Source organism: Schistocerca serialis, chromosome 4 (genome assembly GCF_023864345.2).
Source record: "Schistocerca serialis cubense isolate TAMUIC-IGC-003099 chromosome 4, iqSchSeri2.2, whole genome shotgun sequence".
NCBI classification, from domain to species: Eukaryota; Metazoa; Arthropoda; class Insecta; order Orthoptera; family Acrididae; genus Schistocerca; species Schistocerca serialis.
The window spans coordinates 207,637,268-207,656,531 of NC_064641.1; the positions used below are offsets into that span (position 1 = coordinate 207,637,268).

General features: G+C 41.5%; 1 protein-coding gene across 1 annotated transcript in view; it reads right to left on the reverse strand.

Annotated features, from left to right (window-relative positions):
• Window positions 1-19,264, reverse strand: part of LOC126475493 (uncharacterized) — a 248,704-nt gene that overhangs the window by 181,192 nt on the left and 48,248 nt on the right. The window contains exon 2 of the mRNA XM_050103399.1: window positions 1,680-1,757. Coding sequence (XP_049959356.1) covers window positions 1,680-1,757 — 78 coding nt within the window. The remainder of the gene's footprint in view (window positions 1-1,679; window positions 1,758-19,264) is intronic.

Here is a 19,264-nt window from a genome sequence, read left to right on the forward strand (position 1 = left end):
TCCTTACCCTCTCCCTTAAAACCCACATCCTTTCGTCTTTCCCTCTCCTTCCCTCTTTCCTGACGAAGCAACCATTGGTTGCGAAAGCTAGGATTTTGTGTGTATGTATGTGTTTGTTTGTGTTTCTATCGACCTGCCAGCGCTTTCGTATGGTAAGTCACATCATCTTTGTTTTTAAATAAAATCCTAGGCATGGTTAATTGCAACTCAAGATTCAAACAACACAGATGGTACTGCCACCTTTCCTCCACTTTTAATAACTTATCCACTATTGACAGCTGTTAAAGAACAACTGACACATAATAAGGTACAATTTGCCAACTGCTGTGGAACAGCCAACAATTGTTACAGAACACCCAATGATAGTATAAGGAAATGTAAAGGGTAGGATGTGTTAACTGCATTGTTGCATTGGAAGCTGGTCAAGTCAAGTGTACTACTGTGGCCACAGTAATGGATGTGTCCAACAGTGTCAACTCATCATCACAAAAGGAAAAAAGGTTGCTGATGGTGGAAATGGTAATTGAAAGCATGCTGGTGGTTGTAGACAGAACACCACATTGCAAGATGATCAATACATAGCCCTAGTGGCAAAAAGAAAGAGACATCTCACTCTTAGGCGGATCACTGCATAACTTGAAACTGCTGCTGGTACATGTGCCTCAGCCAGAACCATTTGTGGCAGTTATATCAGGCTGATTTGTATGCTTGAAAGCCTGTTAAATACATCTCACTTCAACTACACCATCACTGAGAAAGAGTTTATTGGTGAAGGTAGGATGTTGGTTGGGATCAGCATCAATAGTCCAGAGTGATGTTCTACAATGAACCCTGCTTCACTGTGGCAAATGATTCTGGCCATCAGCTAGTGTGGACAGAGAAAGAGAGGAACATATTACACACCATAGAGTGTCCACGAACATCATCAATATGGCCTAGGCATTGTGGTGTGGACAGGCATTTTGCACAATGGCTGAATGCCATTGCATATCATTGTGCAAGGTACAATTACAACACAGCGGTATTGCTGGGAGATTATTCTGGATCTTGTATGCCTCATTTAGGGGTGCAGCAGATCCCAGCTTTCTGTTTACGGATGACAATGCTACAGAGGACCGCTGAGATGTCAGACAGACTGGAAAGTGAAGATACTGAATATATGGAATGGCCGGCATATTCTCTGGACATAATCGCAGTAAAGCATGCCTGGAAAGGGAAGCTTTTGGCAGACTTGTTTTTCAATTAACACCACCTCCCAAACTGTGAAAGGACTGAAAATCACCTTGAGAGAGGCACAGGACAATATCCTCAATTATTTGGTAGCCAGCATTAATAACAGGTGAAAAATGTGCATTAGTGCCCAACGAGGGCATATTCCTTACTGAGAGTCTGGTATCGACCATTGTATTGGGAGTCTAACCTGTGCCAAGCATAAACATTATGTATGTCTGTTATCTATCTTTCCCATGTAGTGAAATCTGTACCACTTTTTGTTATAAATATACCACTCCACCTCTATTACTTATGTACTGTGTTTCATGTCGTCAATCATTGCCTGTGATTATTCCTGTCCAACAATGTCTCTGTTCCTTAGTAATTGTCAAGGAATGTATCTTTAATTTCTAAATAACCATTCTAGAAGCATATGGAACATCTTAAAACATTAATAAATTTCATACCTGTTTATAGTTCTCTCTGTGACAAGTATGCCAAGCTGAACCTTGAATCTCAGGCTTGTCAAGTAGATTTTTCAAAACCTGAAACGGAAGAATAAATATGACATTTTATCTGCATATAATTAGATGATCCATTCAGTTATACAATAAGTTTCATAAATAATTATAGAGAAACTGTTTAGTGTATATGAAGCTAATGATCTAAAATCTGTTGTAACACAATTGACTACTAGGGAAAAATTATCATGGATTTGCAACATTAGTTGCACTGCAAACATTAAATTATCAGTGACTAAAAAATAAGTACAATGCTTCAACTGTTTTAGAAGACCATTGCACTTCAGATACAAATTGGACTGACTGAATAATTGTTTGAGATACAACAGGATGATGATTATATGGTCATAGTACTGCCTAGAAGCCAGTGTAAAAAAAAAAAAATAAATAAATAAATAAATAAATAAAAAAAATCAATGTTGTCACTTACAGTGAAAGATTCATTATTAATTAAGTTAACCTAAATATTTTCATCCATTCAGTCAATACTGTCCATTGGGGTAATCTTATGGGACAATGCAGCTAAATTAAAAAAAAAAAAAAAAAAAAATATTCTGCCGAAGTGTGCAGTAAGAATATTACACAAAGTTGATAACTTAACACTGAAGAAGTCTCTTATGGACCCAGGCACTTTTATGCTTAAGTGCCAAGCAAATACTCCATAATGATATTTGTGATTAATAATGTGAATTAATGTATCACAATTTGTGCAAGTAACAGCCAGAATAACAGAAATAAAAAAAACTCTATAAAGACTAAGCTTACATACCTGGAGGTCAGAACAGAGTTTTATATACCGCTGCAAGTGGCCAATATAACTGACAAAACATGACCTTCTTAATACAAATATTTGAGTTACTGTATTCAAAATTTATAGCCCTGATTCCAAATACTCTAATACATTGTCAGAGCAGTAGCTAACGAGATATTATTTTACTTTAATTTAGAATATTTGGGGATTTTCAATTCCTTGCCTGATGCCTACTAACAAACTATTACAGACATTCACATCAGATATTAAAGATGCACTGTAACCCTACAGAGGTGTATATAGACTGGATGAAAACTGTATTTACTTCTTGAATGTGGTAGAGAATTCCAGAGTTCATCCTGAATTCATTCTTATTATTAACTACAACAACCATTGTGGATTGTATGTATCAGGAGGTAAGTGTCAGGATCCCCACGCCCCTGCAAGATGTTCAGCTATCAACTTTACACAATAGGCACCTTTCTTATCAAGTCATATCACAGTACTGAGTGAAAGTATCCAGAGTATGCTAGCAATCCTGTCTGCAAGCCAACATAATGAAAGTGATTTGTAAGTACAAAGCAGGAACAAATGTGCTTTCAGGATAATCTATACTTATGTCACTGCCATGTCAGTTTTTTATCCATCTGAAGCTTGGGAACTTGACACACAGAACTTTATCCAGTCTCTGCCTGTTTAATTCTACTTTTGGTACATCTACATCTACATCTACATTGATACTCCGCAAGCCACCCAACGGTGTGTGGCGGAGGGCACTTTTACGTGCCACTGTCATTACCTCCCTTTCCTGTTCCAGTCGCGTATGGTTCGCGGGAAGAACGACTGTCTGAAAGCCTCCGTGCGCGCTCTAATCTCTCTAATTTTACATTCGTGATCTCCTCGGGAGGTATAAGTAGGGGGAAGCAATATATTCGATACCTCATCCAGAAACGCACCCTCTCGAAACCTGGCGAGCAAGCTACACCGCGATGCAGAGCGCCTCTCTTGCAGAGTCTGCCACTTGAGTTTATTAAACATCTCCGTAACGCTATCACGGTTACCAAATAACCCTGTGACGAAACGCGCCGCTCTTCTTTGGATCTTCTCTATCTCCTCCGTCAGACCGATCTGGTACGGATCCCACACTGATGAGCAATACTCAAGTATAGGTCGAACGAGTGTTTTGTAAGCCACCTCCTTTGTTGATGGACTACATTTTCTAAGCACTCTCCCAATGAATCTCAACCTGGTACCCGCCTTACCAACAATTAATTTTATATGATCATTCCACTTCAAATCGTTCCGCACGCATACTCCCAGATATTTTACAGAAGTAACTGCTACCAGTGTTTGTTCCGCTATCATATAATCATACAATAAAGGATCCTTCTTTCTATGTATTCGCAATACATTACATTTGTCTATGTTAAGGGTCAGTTGCCACTCCCTGCACCAAGTGCCTATCCGCTGCAGATCTTCCTGCATTTCGCTACAATTTTCTAATGCTGCAACTTCTGTGTATACTACAGCATCATCCGCGAAAAGCCGCATGGAACTTCCGACACTATCTACTAAGTCATTTATATATATTGTGAAAAGCAATGGTCCCATAACACTCCCCTGTGGCACGCCAGAGGTTACTTTAACGTCTGTAGACGTCTCTCCATTGATAACAACATGCTGTGTTCTATTTGCTAAAAACTCTTCAATCCAGCCACACAGCTGGTCTGATATTCCGTAGGCTCTTACTTTGTTTATCAGGCGACAGTGCGGAACTGTATCGAACGCCTTCCGGAAGTCAAGGAAAATGGCATCTACCTGGGAGCCTGTATCTAATATTTCCTGGGTCTCATGAACAAATAAAGCGAGTTGGGTCTCACACGATCGCTGTTTCCGGAATCCATGTTGATTCCTACATAGTAGATTCTGGGTTTCCAGAAATGACATGATACACGAGCAAAAAACATGTTCTAAAATTCTACAAGAGATCGACGTAAGAGATATAGGTCTATAGTTTTGCGCATCTGCTCGACGACCCTTCTTGAAGACTGGGACTATCTGTGCTCTTTTCCAATCATTTGGAACCCTCCGTTCCTCTAGAGACTTGCGGTACACGGCTGTTAGAAGGGGGGCAAGTTCTTTCGCGTACTCTGTGTAGAATCGAATTGGTATCCCGTCAGGTCCAGTGGACTTTCCTCTATTGAGTGATTCCAGTTGCTTCTCTATTCCTTGGACACTTATTTCGATGTCAGCCATTTTTTCGTTTGTGCGAGGATTTAGAGAAGGAACTGCAGTGCGGTCTTCCTCTGTGAAACAGCTTTGGAAAAAGGTGTTTAGTATTTCAGCTTTACGCGTGTCATCCTCTGTTTCAATGCCATCATCATCCCGTATTGTCTGGATATGCTGTTTCGAGCCACTTACTGATTTAACGTAAGACCAGAACTTCCTAGGATTTTCTGTCAAGTCGGTACATAGAATTTCACTTTCGAATTCAATGAACGCTTCACGCATAGCCCTCCTTACGCTAACTTTGACATCGTTTAGCTTCTGTTTGTCTGAGAGGTTTTGGCTGCATTTAAACTTGGAGTGGAGCTCTCTTTGCTTTCACAGTAGTTTCCTAACTTTGTTGTTGTACCACGGTGGGTTTTTCCCGTACCTCACAGTTTTACTCGGCACGTACCTGTCTAAAACGCATTTTACGATTGCCTTGAACTTTTTCCATAAACACTCAACATTGTCAGTGTCGGAACAGAAATTTTCGTTTTGATCTGTTAGGTAGTCTGAAATCTGCCTTCTATTACTCTTGCTAAACAGATAAACCTTCCTCCCTTTTTTTATATTCCTATTAACTTCCATATTCAGGGATGCTGCAATGGCCCTATGATCACTGATTCCCTGTTCTGTACATACAGAGTCGAAAAGTTTGGGTCTGTTTGTTATCAGTAGGTCCAAGATGTTATCTCCACGAGTCGGTTCTCTGTTTAATTGCTCGAGGTAATTTTCGGATAGTGCACTCAGTATAATGTCACTCGATGCTCTGTCCCTACCACCCGTCCTAAACATTGTAAATTAATTGATTTCTTTGTACCCGAGTTGGCTACAAATCAGCTGTAAGCCTCTTCATTATTCTCCTGGCTGTGTCTAGAATGGGCATGCTTAAGCCCATCATCAGCAAACATTACAGTTTTAGAAGAGTCTCCCAGAGTCCAAAGTAAAACATTCAGGATAGACAGAGAAAAGGTGTGAAACGAGTACCAAACCTCATGGCACACTGTATTTAATTGTAAAATATAAACTTTCACGGCCAGAATTGTCACAATTAATAAAATATTCTGGGCTATTATGCTGTGGTCAAAGGGATTTCACTTTAAAACCCGACATTTTGTCCCCATCTATGGAGGACATTTTTTAGGGGGATCATAGCTTTGTTAAATGTACGATACACACCCTGGCTTGCTATTTAGTCAATAGTGAGCCAAGATGTGAATTGGACATTCAAAAAAACTATGATCTCCCTTGAAATTGATAATGTGACCCACTGTTTTTACTATAATTATGACTCCACTGACGTGAGAAGGCTTTTAAAGCCATAACTTGTTGATTTTCTCTAATATGATTTCTTGATCTATACAATGAAAGGTCTTGAAAAGATTACAGAAAACCCCACCAGGGTTATCTCTCTGTTTGGTTCCATTAAAATTGAATTTCTTAAAATTTTATGATAAGTATTTCACAGCAACCAGAAAGTCCACATTAACAGAACTGAGAACATGTACGTGACTGTCCAGTGGATATGAAAACCAATAACTTGAGAATGGAATGAGATATTGTTGTGTCTCAATTTTAAATAAAGTCTCAATATCCTATTTACATTTCACAGACAGCAACATATTGGCTAAAATCAACCACATGCAAAGTTTATACAGTGCATTTTTTTCTTTGCAAACTCTTTAAAATTCCATGTACTGCTTTACTTAATTTGATGCAGCACAGTAAGTATGACAAATAATGAAAAGAAATTCAGTCCTTTATTAAGCAAAGATATCACATGTAAGACGTGCAAAAATTAAATTTTTCGCTGAAAAGTCTTCTTAAAATCAGGTGATAAGTATTCCACAGCAGCCAGAATGTCATCTCTCAACATAGGTAGCAGCATTAGGTGAGAGTTCGTTGACAAAAAAGCCATTCTCAAAGGAGAGACTGGTTCCAGCCACAATCAGGCATCGAAATAATGTGTTGGTGAAAGTTGAAAATTTGTGCAGGATTGGGACATGAACCAGGATCTCCTACTTAATGTGAGCAGTTGCCTTAACCACCTTAGCCACCTGGACACGCTTTCCATCCAACCCAAATTCTCAACTTGTCACACACCAGTAGCACCCACTGTCCATTCACCTACTTGCTCACAGTGAGTCCTGTACTCCAGCAAGAGGCTCGGACCCTGTTGTGTATCTGCACTGGTGTTTTCAAGGCAGTTATGCCTACAGATATACTCAACATATGAAATATCCTACACATCAAGTAACAGTGTTGTGCCTTTTCTGTCAGACATGTCTGATGTATAACTAGAGAAAAGATACATACTGCCAAACAGAAAATTAAAGAGGCCTCTGGAGAAAGGAGAAGTAGCTGCATGAATATCAAGAGCTCAAATGACAAACCACAGCTAAGCAAAGAAGGAATATATGAAGGGGAAATGGAAACGAGTGTACGTCATTGTTGGCTGGGAGACCCCATGCGGGGAGGGGGGGAGGGGGGGGAGGGGGGGGGGGAGTTTGGCCGCCATATTACAAGTCCTTTTTAGTTGACGCCACTTCAGCGACTTGTGGGTCAATGATCATGAAAATGATGATGAAGGACACACAACACCCAGTCTCCTGCTGCGAATCAAACCCAGGACCCCTGCGTGATAAGCGGAAATGCTACTGCTAAGCTACAGAGGTGGACATATTGAGGGACTATATGAGGGAAATGAACTTGAAGGCAATATTATAGAAATGGAAGAGGAAGTAGATGGAGATGAGTTGGGAGACGTTATACTGCAGGTAGAATTTGACATCAGGGGTAAAACATAGGGAATGATAGGTTATTTACAACCTGTAGAGAAATCAAACTGTAGTTGTAATAATCAAAGGGCATGAAAGGGAAGCAGTGGTTGAGAAAGGAGTGAGACATGGTTGTTGTATATACACAATGTTATTCAATCTGTATACTGGGCAAGCAATAAGGGAAGCCAAAGATAAATTTGGACAAGGAATTAAAGTTCAGAGAGAAGAAATAAAATCTCTGAGGTTTGCAGATGGCACTGTAATTTTGTCAGAGACAGCACAGGACTTGGAATTGCAGCTAAATGGAAGGATATAAGAGGAACATTACTAAAAGCAGAACAAGGGTATTGAATGTAATCAAATTAAATTAGGTGATCCTCAAGGAATTGGCTTAGGAAATGAGACACTGAAAGTACTAGATTAATTTTGCTATTTTGGCAGTAAAATAGCTGACAGTGGCCAAACTAAAAATGATGTAAAATGTCGACTGAATTTTAACAAGAAATGTATTACTGACAATTGTTAACAGCAAGTATAAATTTCAGTGTTAGCAATTCTTTTCTGAAAGCATTTGTCTGGAGTACAGCCTTGTAGAGAAGTGAAACCTGGGTAATACGAAGTCCAGACAATGAGAGAATGGAAGCTTTTGAAATGTTGTGCTATGGCAGAATGTTGAAGATTAGATGGGTACTAATGAGAAGGTCACTAATGAGAAGGTACTAAGTAAAATTGGGGAGAAAAGAAATTTGTGGGATTGGTTGATAGGACACACTGTGAGACAACAAGGAATCAACAATTTAGTACTGGAAGGAAGAATGGAAAGGGGGGGTGGGGGGTGGGGGGGGGGGGGAGCAGGAGATTGAAGAAGGAGATCAAGAGACGATTACAGTAAACACATTCAAAATAATGTAGGTTGCAGAAAGAAGATGTCAGGAGATGTAGAGGCTTACACAGGGTAGAGTAGCATGGAGATCTGTATCAAACCATTCTTTGAATTTAATAGCACAAAAACAGTTCTCTCTATTACCAAACATACTGTTCCTTGATGCCTCGGGGTGTGGCCTGTCAACTGATACCTTCCTTTAGTCAGGATGTACAATGAGGTTCTTTTCTTACCGATTTGATTTAGTACCTCTTCCGCAGTTATCTAATCTACCTATCTAATCATTAGAATTCTGCCAAGGCACCAAATTTCAAAACACTTTTATTCTGTTTCCTCTGTACTGTCCATTGTAGTCTCTCACTTCTGTACAATGGTATACTCCAATCAAATACTTGTATTAGACTTTAAAATATTTCTGTCTTTTGGAAGCACTTTTCCTGCTATTGACAATCTACATTTTATATCCTCTTAACCTTGGACACCATCAGTTATTTTGCTGTTCAAATACACACATCAAAAAAAGTTTTGCATCACTCTGGTTCCCAGAACTCCTGATGATAGACACTGACTGCGGATATTGTATCATAGACACAGTCCCTTTGACTGTACAGAGATGTCACTAAACCTGCCCAAAGATGTAAACAACCATGTATGAGGAGCGCCTATTAGAAGGAGTGCATGACGATTTCCAACTACTATTTGTTTTAGTGATTCTGGGCTAGCCAGATCTAGTTGTTTGACAGGGGCCTTGCATGCCAGTGCCCCCCCTCACATGGCACCAGCCAATGCACACCAAAGCTAATCTAAGGCAGACAGTAGGCTCGTTCCCATGTCTGAGACAAATATCTCAAGTTCCAACTTCTTCTAAATCTTCTATGGAGTCCTCAGTTGCTTCCATAGCTGACAGGGCTTCCAGTTTCCCATGCAAACAAACTGTACATTCATCCAATCACATCCCACTCACATTAATACATGATTCACAAATACAAACTCATGGAACAATAATGAGGAAATTCAGTAAAGACAGCAAAAAGGACAACAAGCACCAAGAGCCAACAGTGACCTCACACCTGGAAGAAGCTTTCACACATCAAATCAAGATTTCTGTTCTGAAAAGGAAGGCCTCTGCAGTGTCTTCTGTGGGAAACACAAAACAACAACCAGTACAAGAAGATGAAAATGGAATGGAAACTGATCCCATTTCCAATGTGCCAATCTCCAACCACTTTCATGCACTTTCTGATGATGAAACTGATGACAGTCCCACACCATCTGTTCCAGACCAAACTCAGACTGCCAATTCCTCCAAACCAGAATTGCCAGAAATTCTTTCATTAATCACAGCATTGCAATTTGCAACCTAAATACCTCAAATGTGGTCAAGCTCACAAGACTGCGTAATGCACGAAACTGCTAAATGTTGCACCAACTTGTTGAAATTGCAAGGACAGTCATACTGCCAACTACCAGAAATGTCTGTCTACTTAGAGATACTCCATACCTACAATAACCAGAAGGCCAAGATGAGGAGATCTCCAGTCCAAGACAGATTGGAAAGGCAAAATCCTCCTTCATCTAATCCTTACCAATCAAACTTACATAATTGTATAAAATGAAGACTACCATGTCCAACCAATATTCAGCCCCTAGTGATCGCAAAGTTGGCTGGAACCGCCTACTAACCCCTTCTCACTCTCAAAGTAACAATCGGGCTCCTGATGGAACACCAGCAAATATCACGCCTGACATCTGATTTATTCTTGGAATCAAACAACAGAAAGTCCAAAAACTGATCCTGACCACATAATCCTGCCTGCTGACAAAGGCTCCACCACTGTTGTTTTGAACTGCAATCACTGCCTGGCAGAAGGATGCTGCCAGCTGTCAGATTCATCCACCTACAAACCCTGCCACAGTGACCCTATTCCAGAAATCCATCAGCATCTTCAGTCTCTCCTGCAATCATTAGGCCCAGCCGAGAATCCCTCCCCAGAGCCCATCTCTCTCTCCTCACCCCTACCACTCCCTCCACTCCTTCCTATCTTCTACCTGCTTCCTAAAGTCCATATATCCAACCACCCAGGATGCCACCACTGTGGCTGGTTACTGTGCCTCCACTGATAGAATCTCCCCTCTCATAGACCAATACCTTCAACCTATTTACCTGTAACCTACCATCCTATATAAAAGATACCAACCATTTCCTCCACTGACTCTCCACAGTTTGCCACATGGTGTCCTGCTCATCACTATTGAATGCCACCTCCCTTTACACTAACATCCCTAATGCCAATGGCCTTACCGCTATTGAACATTATCTATCCCAATGCCCAACAGGTTCCAAACCAACCACCACCTTCCTAGTCGCCATGACCTACTGTATCCTCACCCACAATTACTTCTCCTTTGCAGGCATTACCTACAAACAGATCCAGGGTACAGCTATGGGCAACCACATGGCCCATCCTACACCAACCTATGCACGCCTCATCTACAGGAATACCTCCTAAACACCCAGAGTCCCAAACCTCTCATCTGGTTCAGATTCACTGATGACATCTTCATGATCTGGATCAAGGACGAGGATATCCTATCCACATTCCTGCAGCACCTCAACACCTTCTCCCCCATTTGCTTCACCTGGTCCTGTTCAACCCAATAAGCCATCTTCCTCAATGTTGACCTCCTCCACAAAGATGTCTATATCAAACCTACCAACCACCAGTAGAACCTCCACTTTGACAGCTGCCACCCATTCCATGCCAAGAAGTGCTTCCATACAGCTTAGCCACTTGTGGTCATTGCATCTGTAATGATGACCGGTTCCTCTCAAAATACACTGAAGGTCTCATTGAGGCCTTTATAGACCATAACTACCCTCCCTACTTTGTACAAATACAGGTCTCCCATGCCTTATGTTTCCAGTCACCGAACACCTCACAAAGTCCCACCATCCAGCCACAGAGTAGCATTCCCCTTGTGGCTCAGTTTCACCCAGGACTGGAGCAACTAAACAGTCTCTGCCAGGGTTTCTATTACCTCTTGTCATGCCTTGAGATAAGAACTGCTCTACCCACTATCCTTCCCATCCCTCCCATAGTGGTATTTGCCACCCACTGACCCTACACAATATTCTTGTTCATCTGTACACAACCCCACTCCCAAGCCCTTGCCTCGTGGCTCATATCCCATTAATAGACCTAGATGCAAGACCTGTCCCATACATCCTCCCACCACCACCTATTCAAGTCCAGTCACAAATATCACCTATCCCATCAAAGGCAGGGTACCTGTGAAACCAGTCATGTGATCCACAAGCTAAGCTGCAACCAATGTGCTGCGTTCTCAGTTGGCATGACAAGCAACAAGCTGTCTGTCTGCTTGAATGTCCACCAACAAACTGTGGTCAAGAAACATCTGGTGGTGGTGGTGGTTGGTTGGATGTTTAAGGGGGACTAAACAGCGAAGGTCATCAGTTCCCCAGAAACATCTGGAACACCCTTTTGCTGAGAATGCCACCCAACATGACCTTCTTCATTTCAATGACTGCTTCACAGCCTGTGCCATCTGGATTCTTCCAAATATTCTACCTTTTCTGAATTGCAGAGGTGTGAACTCTCCCTGTAATATATCCTATGTTCTTGTAATCCTCCTGGCCTCAACCTCCGTTAGTCATTGTCCTCACCCATCAGTCCCTTCTCTATTCCCATTACAGCACTATACAGCCCTCTATTCCACCAATGCACCCAGTCTAAAATTTTGTTCCTTTTCCACTACCCCCCCCCCCCCCCAAAAAAAAAAAAAAATCTCTCCTCTGCCCACTGTCTAACCTCCCAACTGCACTTAGCTGCCCTACTCTCCAACTTGTCTCTGCATGCTCCCAGCAGCATTTTACTGTCCCCCACCCCTACCTTGTTATCCCTCCCACTCCGTGCCCCAGCCTCCTCCTTTCCCCCACCCAGTTGCCTCTCTCATAAAGCACTGCTGCTTGCAGTTTGGCACCAGCTACCAGAGACTTTAGTCATGTGTGTGTGAGTTGCATTTGCATGTGTGTATGTGGTGCGCGCACACGCGTGTGTGTGTGTGTGTGTGTGTGTGTGTGTGTGTGTGTGTGTGTGTGTTTTGTAGGTCTATTTTTGATAAAGGCCTTGTTGGTTGAAAGCTAACTTTCCAACAGTCTTTTGTTGTGCCTTTCTGTAACTCAATATATGGGTGTGGTTTTTCAACACTCTCATTTCCAAAAAAAAAAAAAAACACCACCACCTATAGAGATCATTACTCATAGAAACATAGATCAAGCAATTCACACTCTCACAGATATTGTTACTGAAATCTACAACGTTGCAACAGCTACCACTGTTCACCATTCAGCCCATCAACTTCTACTGGAACATATGCAGGAACTCATTGCTGAGAAGAGACACTACAGATGTCACTGCCAAACTTTCAGGGTCCAGAAGATCAGCGATGCATGGCTCAGCCAATATATTAGACTCCAGCTACAGCAACACTGAAACCAAATTTGGGATCAGACCCTCAATGAAGTAGAACAAAATCAGAACATCTTTTGGCAGATTACCAAATTAGGTGGTCGTGCGGTAGCGTTCTCGCTTCCCATGCCCGGGTTCCCAGGTTCGATTCCTGGCGAGGTCAGGGATTTTCTCTGCCTCGTGATGACTGGGTGTTGTGTGATGTCCTTAGGTTAGTTAGGTTTAAGTAGTTTTAAGTCTAGGGGGCTGATGACCATAGATGTTAAGTCCCATAGTGCTCAGAGCCATTTGAACCATTTTTTTAGGGAGACAACTCCAAGCAACCAGCAGACCCATCCAAGGTCCAAATGAACTAGTCCTGCTGGCAAGGCTGAAGCCATGGTGAGTGCTCTTGAGCTTCAAGTTACCACGCCAAATATCAAATATCAAGAAAGCAACAACCACAAAGAGATGGTTATCCAATAGGACTCAAGAACGTTATGGCTCAAAATTAAAACCTCATTTCCTATTATTACTTCTGACATCATATATGGACACATTGAATCCCTTAGCAACAAAGAGGCACCAGGGCCTAACTGAGTCACTCCACCTCAAACAGTTGCCACCAAATGGTATCATCTTCCTAAGAAATATTTACAATGCTTGTTTACAAGTGTGCTTGGGAATTATTTGTCAGGAAGCAGAAGAAATCAGTGACATGTGTGAGCAGAGAAATGCAGATGTGACAGTCAACTATCAGGTGCATTCTACACAAAGTCTGCATGTAAAACCAGACAGGCTGCAGTTATTGCATACGCTGGCTACTTGGGACAATGAAATTTGTTCTGACTTTTGCAATGACCTGCAGCAGCTACTGGGGTAAGAAGTTTTTTAATAGAAGCTTGCCTTCAGTGACAAAGCCAAGTTCAATATGCCTGGAAAGATGAATCATTATAATGTGCATGTTTTGGGCACAGAGCACCCAAATAAGATTGTGGAATACATTCATGATTCACCTAAACTGTGACTGCTTTTTTTACCTAGAAACACTACAACTGTGGCTTATGGCATAATTACAGCAAGACAGTGGAGCAGTGGTGGCTGGTGCTCATTTTCATTGGTAGGGCTCAGAAAAAAACTCACTGAACTTTATAATGGAATTGCTCCAAATTGTTTGTTGTATAACATCCATTTGAATCATACTGCTTAAAAACATTGGAAAAATAGTAATTTACCAGTAGTAATTATGCTGTTATAAATACAGGCCTAATCCAAGAAATACTGTCGCTAGTAATAAAGCACACTAGGTGATCAAAAGTATCCAGACACCCCCAAAAACATACGTTTTTCATATTATGTGCATTGTGCTGCCACCTACTACCATATACTCCATATCAGTGACCTCAGTAGTCATTAAACATTGTGAGAGAGCAGAATGGGGCACTCAACGGAACTGATGGACTTTGAATGTGGTCAGGTGATTGGGTGTCACTTGTGTCATACGTCTGTACAAGAGATTTCCACACTCCTAAACATCCCTAGGTCCACTGTTTATGATGGCTGATAGAGACCACCAATAGTTGAAGAGGATCATAATGTGTAACAGCCAGACATCTATCCAGAGCATCACACAGGAATTTAAAACTGCTACAGGATCCACCACAAGTACTATGATAGTTAGGCAGGAGGTGAGAAAACTTGGATTTCATGGTCAAGCAGCTGCTCATAAGTCACACATCAAACTGGTAAATGCCAAACAATGGCTTACTTGGTATAATGAGCGTAAACATTGGATGACTGAAGAATGGAAAACACTATGTGGAGTGACGGATCATGGCACAAAATGTGGCGGTCCGATGGCAGGGTGTGGATATGGTGAATGCCCAGTGAAAGTCATCTGCCAGTGTGTGTAGTGCCAATAGTAAAATTCGGAGGTGGTGGTGTTACAGTGTGATCGTGTTTTTCATGGAGGGGGGTTGCATCCCTTGTTGTTTTGCATAGCACTATCACAGAACAGGACTACACTGATGTTTTAAGCACCTTCTTGCTTCCTACTGTTGACGAGCAATTCAGAGATGGCAAGTTCAACTTTCAACACAATCAAGCACCTGTTCATAATGCACATCCTATGGTGGAGTGGTTACATGACAATAACATCCCTGTAATGGACTGACCTGCACAGAGTCGTGACCTGAATCCTATAGAACACCTTTGGGATGTTTTCGAATGCCGACTTCGTGCCATGCCTCACTGATGACATTGATACCTCTCCTCTTTGCAGCACTCCATGAAGAATGGGCTGCCATCCCCCAAGAAACCTTCCAGCACCTGATTGAACATATGCCTGTGAGAGTGGAAGATGTCATCAAGGCTAAGTATGGGCCAACACCATATTGAATTCCAGCATTACCGATGGAGGGCACCACGAACTTGTATGTCATTTTCAGCTAGTTATCTGGATACTTTTGATCACATAGTGTATAAACAGAATGGAACTCAATTTTTTTTTTTGTGTTCTGTGTGTGATATTTTAGTTGGTTGATCTGCACCTAAACCCATGATTTCTAGTTCCTCTTTCATACTTACTAAATTAAATGGCATTTTCAGCAACAGTCTGCTTCATTCATTTTCAAATCACAAATCACTGTAAGAATACTGGAGTTTCAACCACACAGTTCCAGAATACGGAACACTGCTGGGAGATGGGCCTGTTTGGTGAATATCTTTGGAACCACAATACTGACAAATGGCTTCCATGGGTATGAATGTAAGGCAGGGGCTCACGAAAGTAAATACTATGAGACATTCTAGACCATGTCCACATATGGGCTTCAATACAAGCTTACTTTTTTAAATGGACATCCCATATTATTCCATATGCAGACAATAACATGAGAAGTCACAATAATGACGGTGTTGGTTGCATTGCAGTTCATCAATTACATCCCGACAAATTGGAATGTGAAGTTGAAACATGAAATGAATGAAGCACATTGTTATTGCACTTCTCATGATGCAAGTGTGACCTACACATTGCTCATAATCACAGTGTGATGGAGGTATGTACTCTTACTTTCACTTTTATCATGAGTGCTGAAAATAATTATAAGATTCCTGCCACAAACACTGATATGTACATAATGGAGTCCCTCATATGTGTTGTATTTATCTATGTACAAGCTATGGAAAAGTACCGGCTGGTGTACGCCACCCTGTTACACTGTCCAGGTCAACCCTTCACCTCTGCAACTGTGTACAGGAACGGTCTGCAATCAGTGTTGTGTATGGGTATGGCTCACCACAAAGCAGGCTGCTCTGTGTGGAAGTATGTACAGGTACGTGGCACTGGTTTACTGTACACTGTAACAGGTGTCACTCTTGCAATTGTGTACTAACTTACCTGTCCAACCATTGTAGGCATTCAACATGCCATTCACAAATGAGGAAACGGTTGACACAAAATTACTGTTTGAAGAATATCACTAAAATGGCACACATGAGACACAGGTGTATGCCAAGCAGTACCCTAACAGACATCATCCATTCCATCCTATCTTCATACATGTGGTTTCATGTGACAGGGCAGTTGTCTTCACGAACGCAGATCCCGAGCAGAGGCATAACACATGAAGCAGCATGTGCCATAGTACATTGCATTGATGGCACTCTTAATGGGCGACAGTAGGAGCAGTTCCTCGGATGTACCTTACCTGGACTGATGGAAGACCTACCCCTTCATTTGCATCAAATAATCTGGCATCAACATGATGGATGCCTTTGCATAATGCCATGGCGGCACAATAAGTGCTGAACCAACAATTCCCACGTCGATGGATTTTACGAGGCAGTCCCATTCATGGATTTCCAGCACAGTTGCCCCATAGACTTGTTTCTCTGGGGCATGTGAAAGATGTGGTGTATCAGGCAGTCCCAATAACAATGCCCAACGTGAAAGCCCATATTACCACTGTGTGCGCTGCAATAACACCACAAACACTGTCAGCTGTGAGTGGATCCATAACGGTGCGTGCACAGTGGTGGTGTAAAGCAAATGGTAATTTCTTAAAACAAAGATTGTAACATTTCAGCTGTAAAATGTGTGACTGCACTGTGGTGTACATTTGGTGTACTAAGGAGAAGGCATATGAATGTTTTGTTGGTACTATTGTATGTTTATGTATGCATTACACCATCTGCAACTGTCCATTCATGTTGCAGTCATTAAAGATGTTCAGCGACATGTCCTGTATGTGGCATGTATTCCTCTGTGCAGCCCTTTGACAGTCATTAATTATGTTTACTCTGGCTGGTGATGGTGATTATTCGTATTTCATAACTATTATGTCCACTGTGGTATGGTCGAAAACTTCAGCAAAGCACATATGAGTAAACCATGTCCTTGTTTTCACTGTGGTTAATTGCACATCCGTATGTTACCCAGGCCACACCCTAACAGTGTACATTAGCAGTATGTAAGTACAGTGTTTGCAGCATCGAAGTACATCAATCACATCACAATTATAGCCAATGTGAGGAACAGGCTAATACTGCAGGAAGTGTAACAGTGATGTGTTTCATTCATTTCACATGTCAACTTCACATTCCAATTTCTCAGGATGTAACTGGCACATTGTGATGCAACCAAAGCCATTATCATTATGATTTTTCATGCTATTGATAGCGTTATGATTGCATATGTGGTTCCAGAGATAGTGGAGGTGAGTGAAAAGTTTAGGTGGGACACCCTGTCTCCTCTCTCTCTCTCTCTCTCTCTCTCTCTCTCTCTCTCTCTCTCTCTATCTCTCTCTCTCTCTCTCATGCTCAGTACCCTACAAAATCTTATGTTAAAACTATACACACAACTTTGAGTAATTACATAAAAGATATTTTTCATGGTATACTTAGTTGAAATTTAAATAAAAACACATAAATAATAGTTGGAACACTGCTGTCAAAATACTAATTTGGACCATAGCAAACATTTGACTGAAAATATTATTGACACTGACTATGGCATATTGATTTGATTTATTGATTCATCCTATAAATCTTTCCAGATTGTGGGATACAGAAAACACACACACACACAAACACACACACACACACACACACACACACACACACATGTATTTTCGCGGAAGAAAATGAGCAGTTCAGTTGCTGTAGTGTGGTGGTTATGATATTAGATTGTTGCATTGAGGGTCATGAGTTCAAAACTCACCTCAACTCAAGCATTTTAATTTCTATATTCAGTTCGAGTACATTCTAAAAGTATCCACAAATCGCAGGAGTCATTGTACTGGAATGTTCTGTAGCTGTATATATACCATATGTGTTCTAGTCGGAGGCAGTTCACTCCACGCTCATGTATGTGCAAGTGCTGAATAAACCTTTGTTAACTGAAGTTAGTGTTGGTCATTCATCTACTTACACCTTCCTCTATGTGACATTATCTGGTGGAGGCACTGGGTATTGGAACTTGTGATCCCACACTTTATCGATGACACAGTGGCTCCCATCAGGCCACAACAGAGCTGCCATTTATGTGGTGAGAAACCCGAATTTGAGCCATATTCAACATATCACAATCTATCAGAGACAGAAGAGGAAGAGAACATCATGATGACAGCAACTGTGTGCCACCACATGAGACATCCTTCTGGGTTCTTTGGTGATGATGGCCAAGATCCAAACAAGAGGCTTAATGTATATGAGTGTATAGCCAAACTTAACAAATAGGATGACACCGTCTGTTTGGCTAACGTATTTTTCTACTTGGAGGGCACTGCCAAGCAATGGTATGAGAACAACGAGGAGAAGTTCACAACCTGGGAAGTATTCCAGGTGGAACTGCACAAGTATTTCGGCGACACACAATGACACAAGTGCAAGGCTGAAGATAAATTAAAGTGCAGGACAGAGTGTCCAGGTGAAACGACAGCATCCTACATTCATGACATCTTGGAGCTGTGTAAAATAGAGGATCCTTGAATGAAGGAGGAAGATAAGGTTCAACATCTCATGAAGGGTGTTGCCGAGGACGTGTATTAAGCCCTAGTCCTCAAGGAGGTTTCGACAGCAGACGACTTCATAAAATGGTGCCAGTATATCGAGACAATGCATCAAAACAGAATAACACGCAAGAAGTTTGAACAGCTTCCAAATGTCGTATCGATGTCTGTGATGGAGGAAGAAACTGATTTCACAAGTGTTCTTCATCAGATAGTGAGAGAGGAAGTTCAGAAGGTACTTGGATTGCATGGCGAGCAAAAAACCAAGACAAACGGTAAAAAAGTTGAGACCTAGGTGAAGTTACATTCCTACAATGCCGCATGAGGAACCTGCTGGGCACCAAGGAAGACTGATGTCTGGAGAACCCG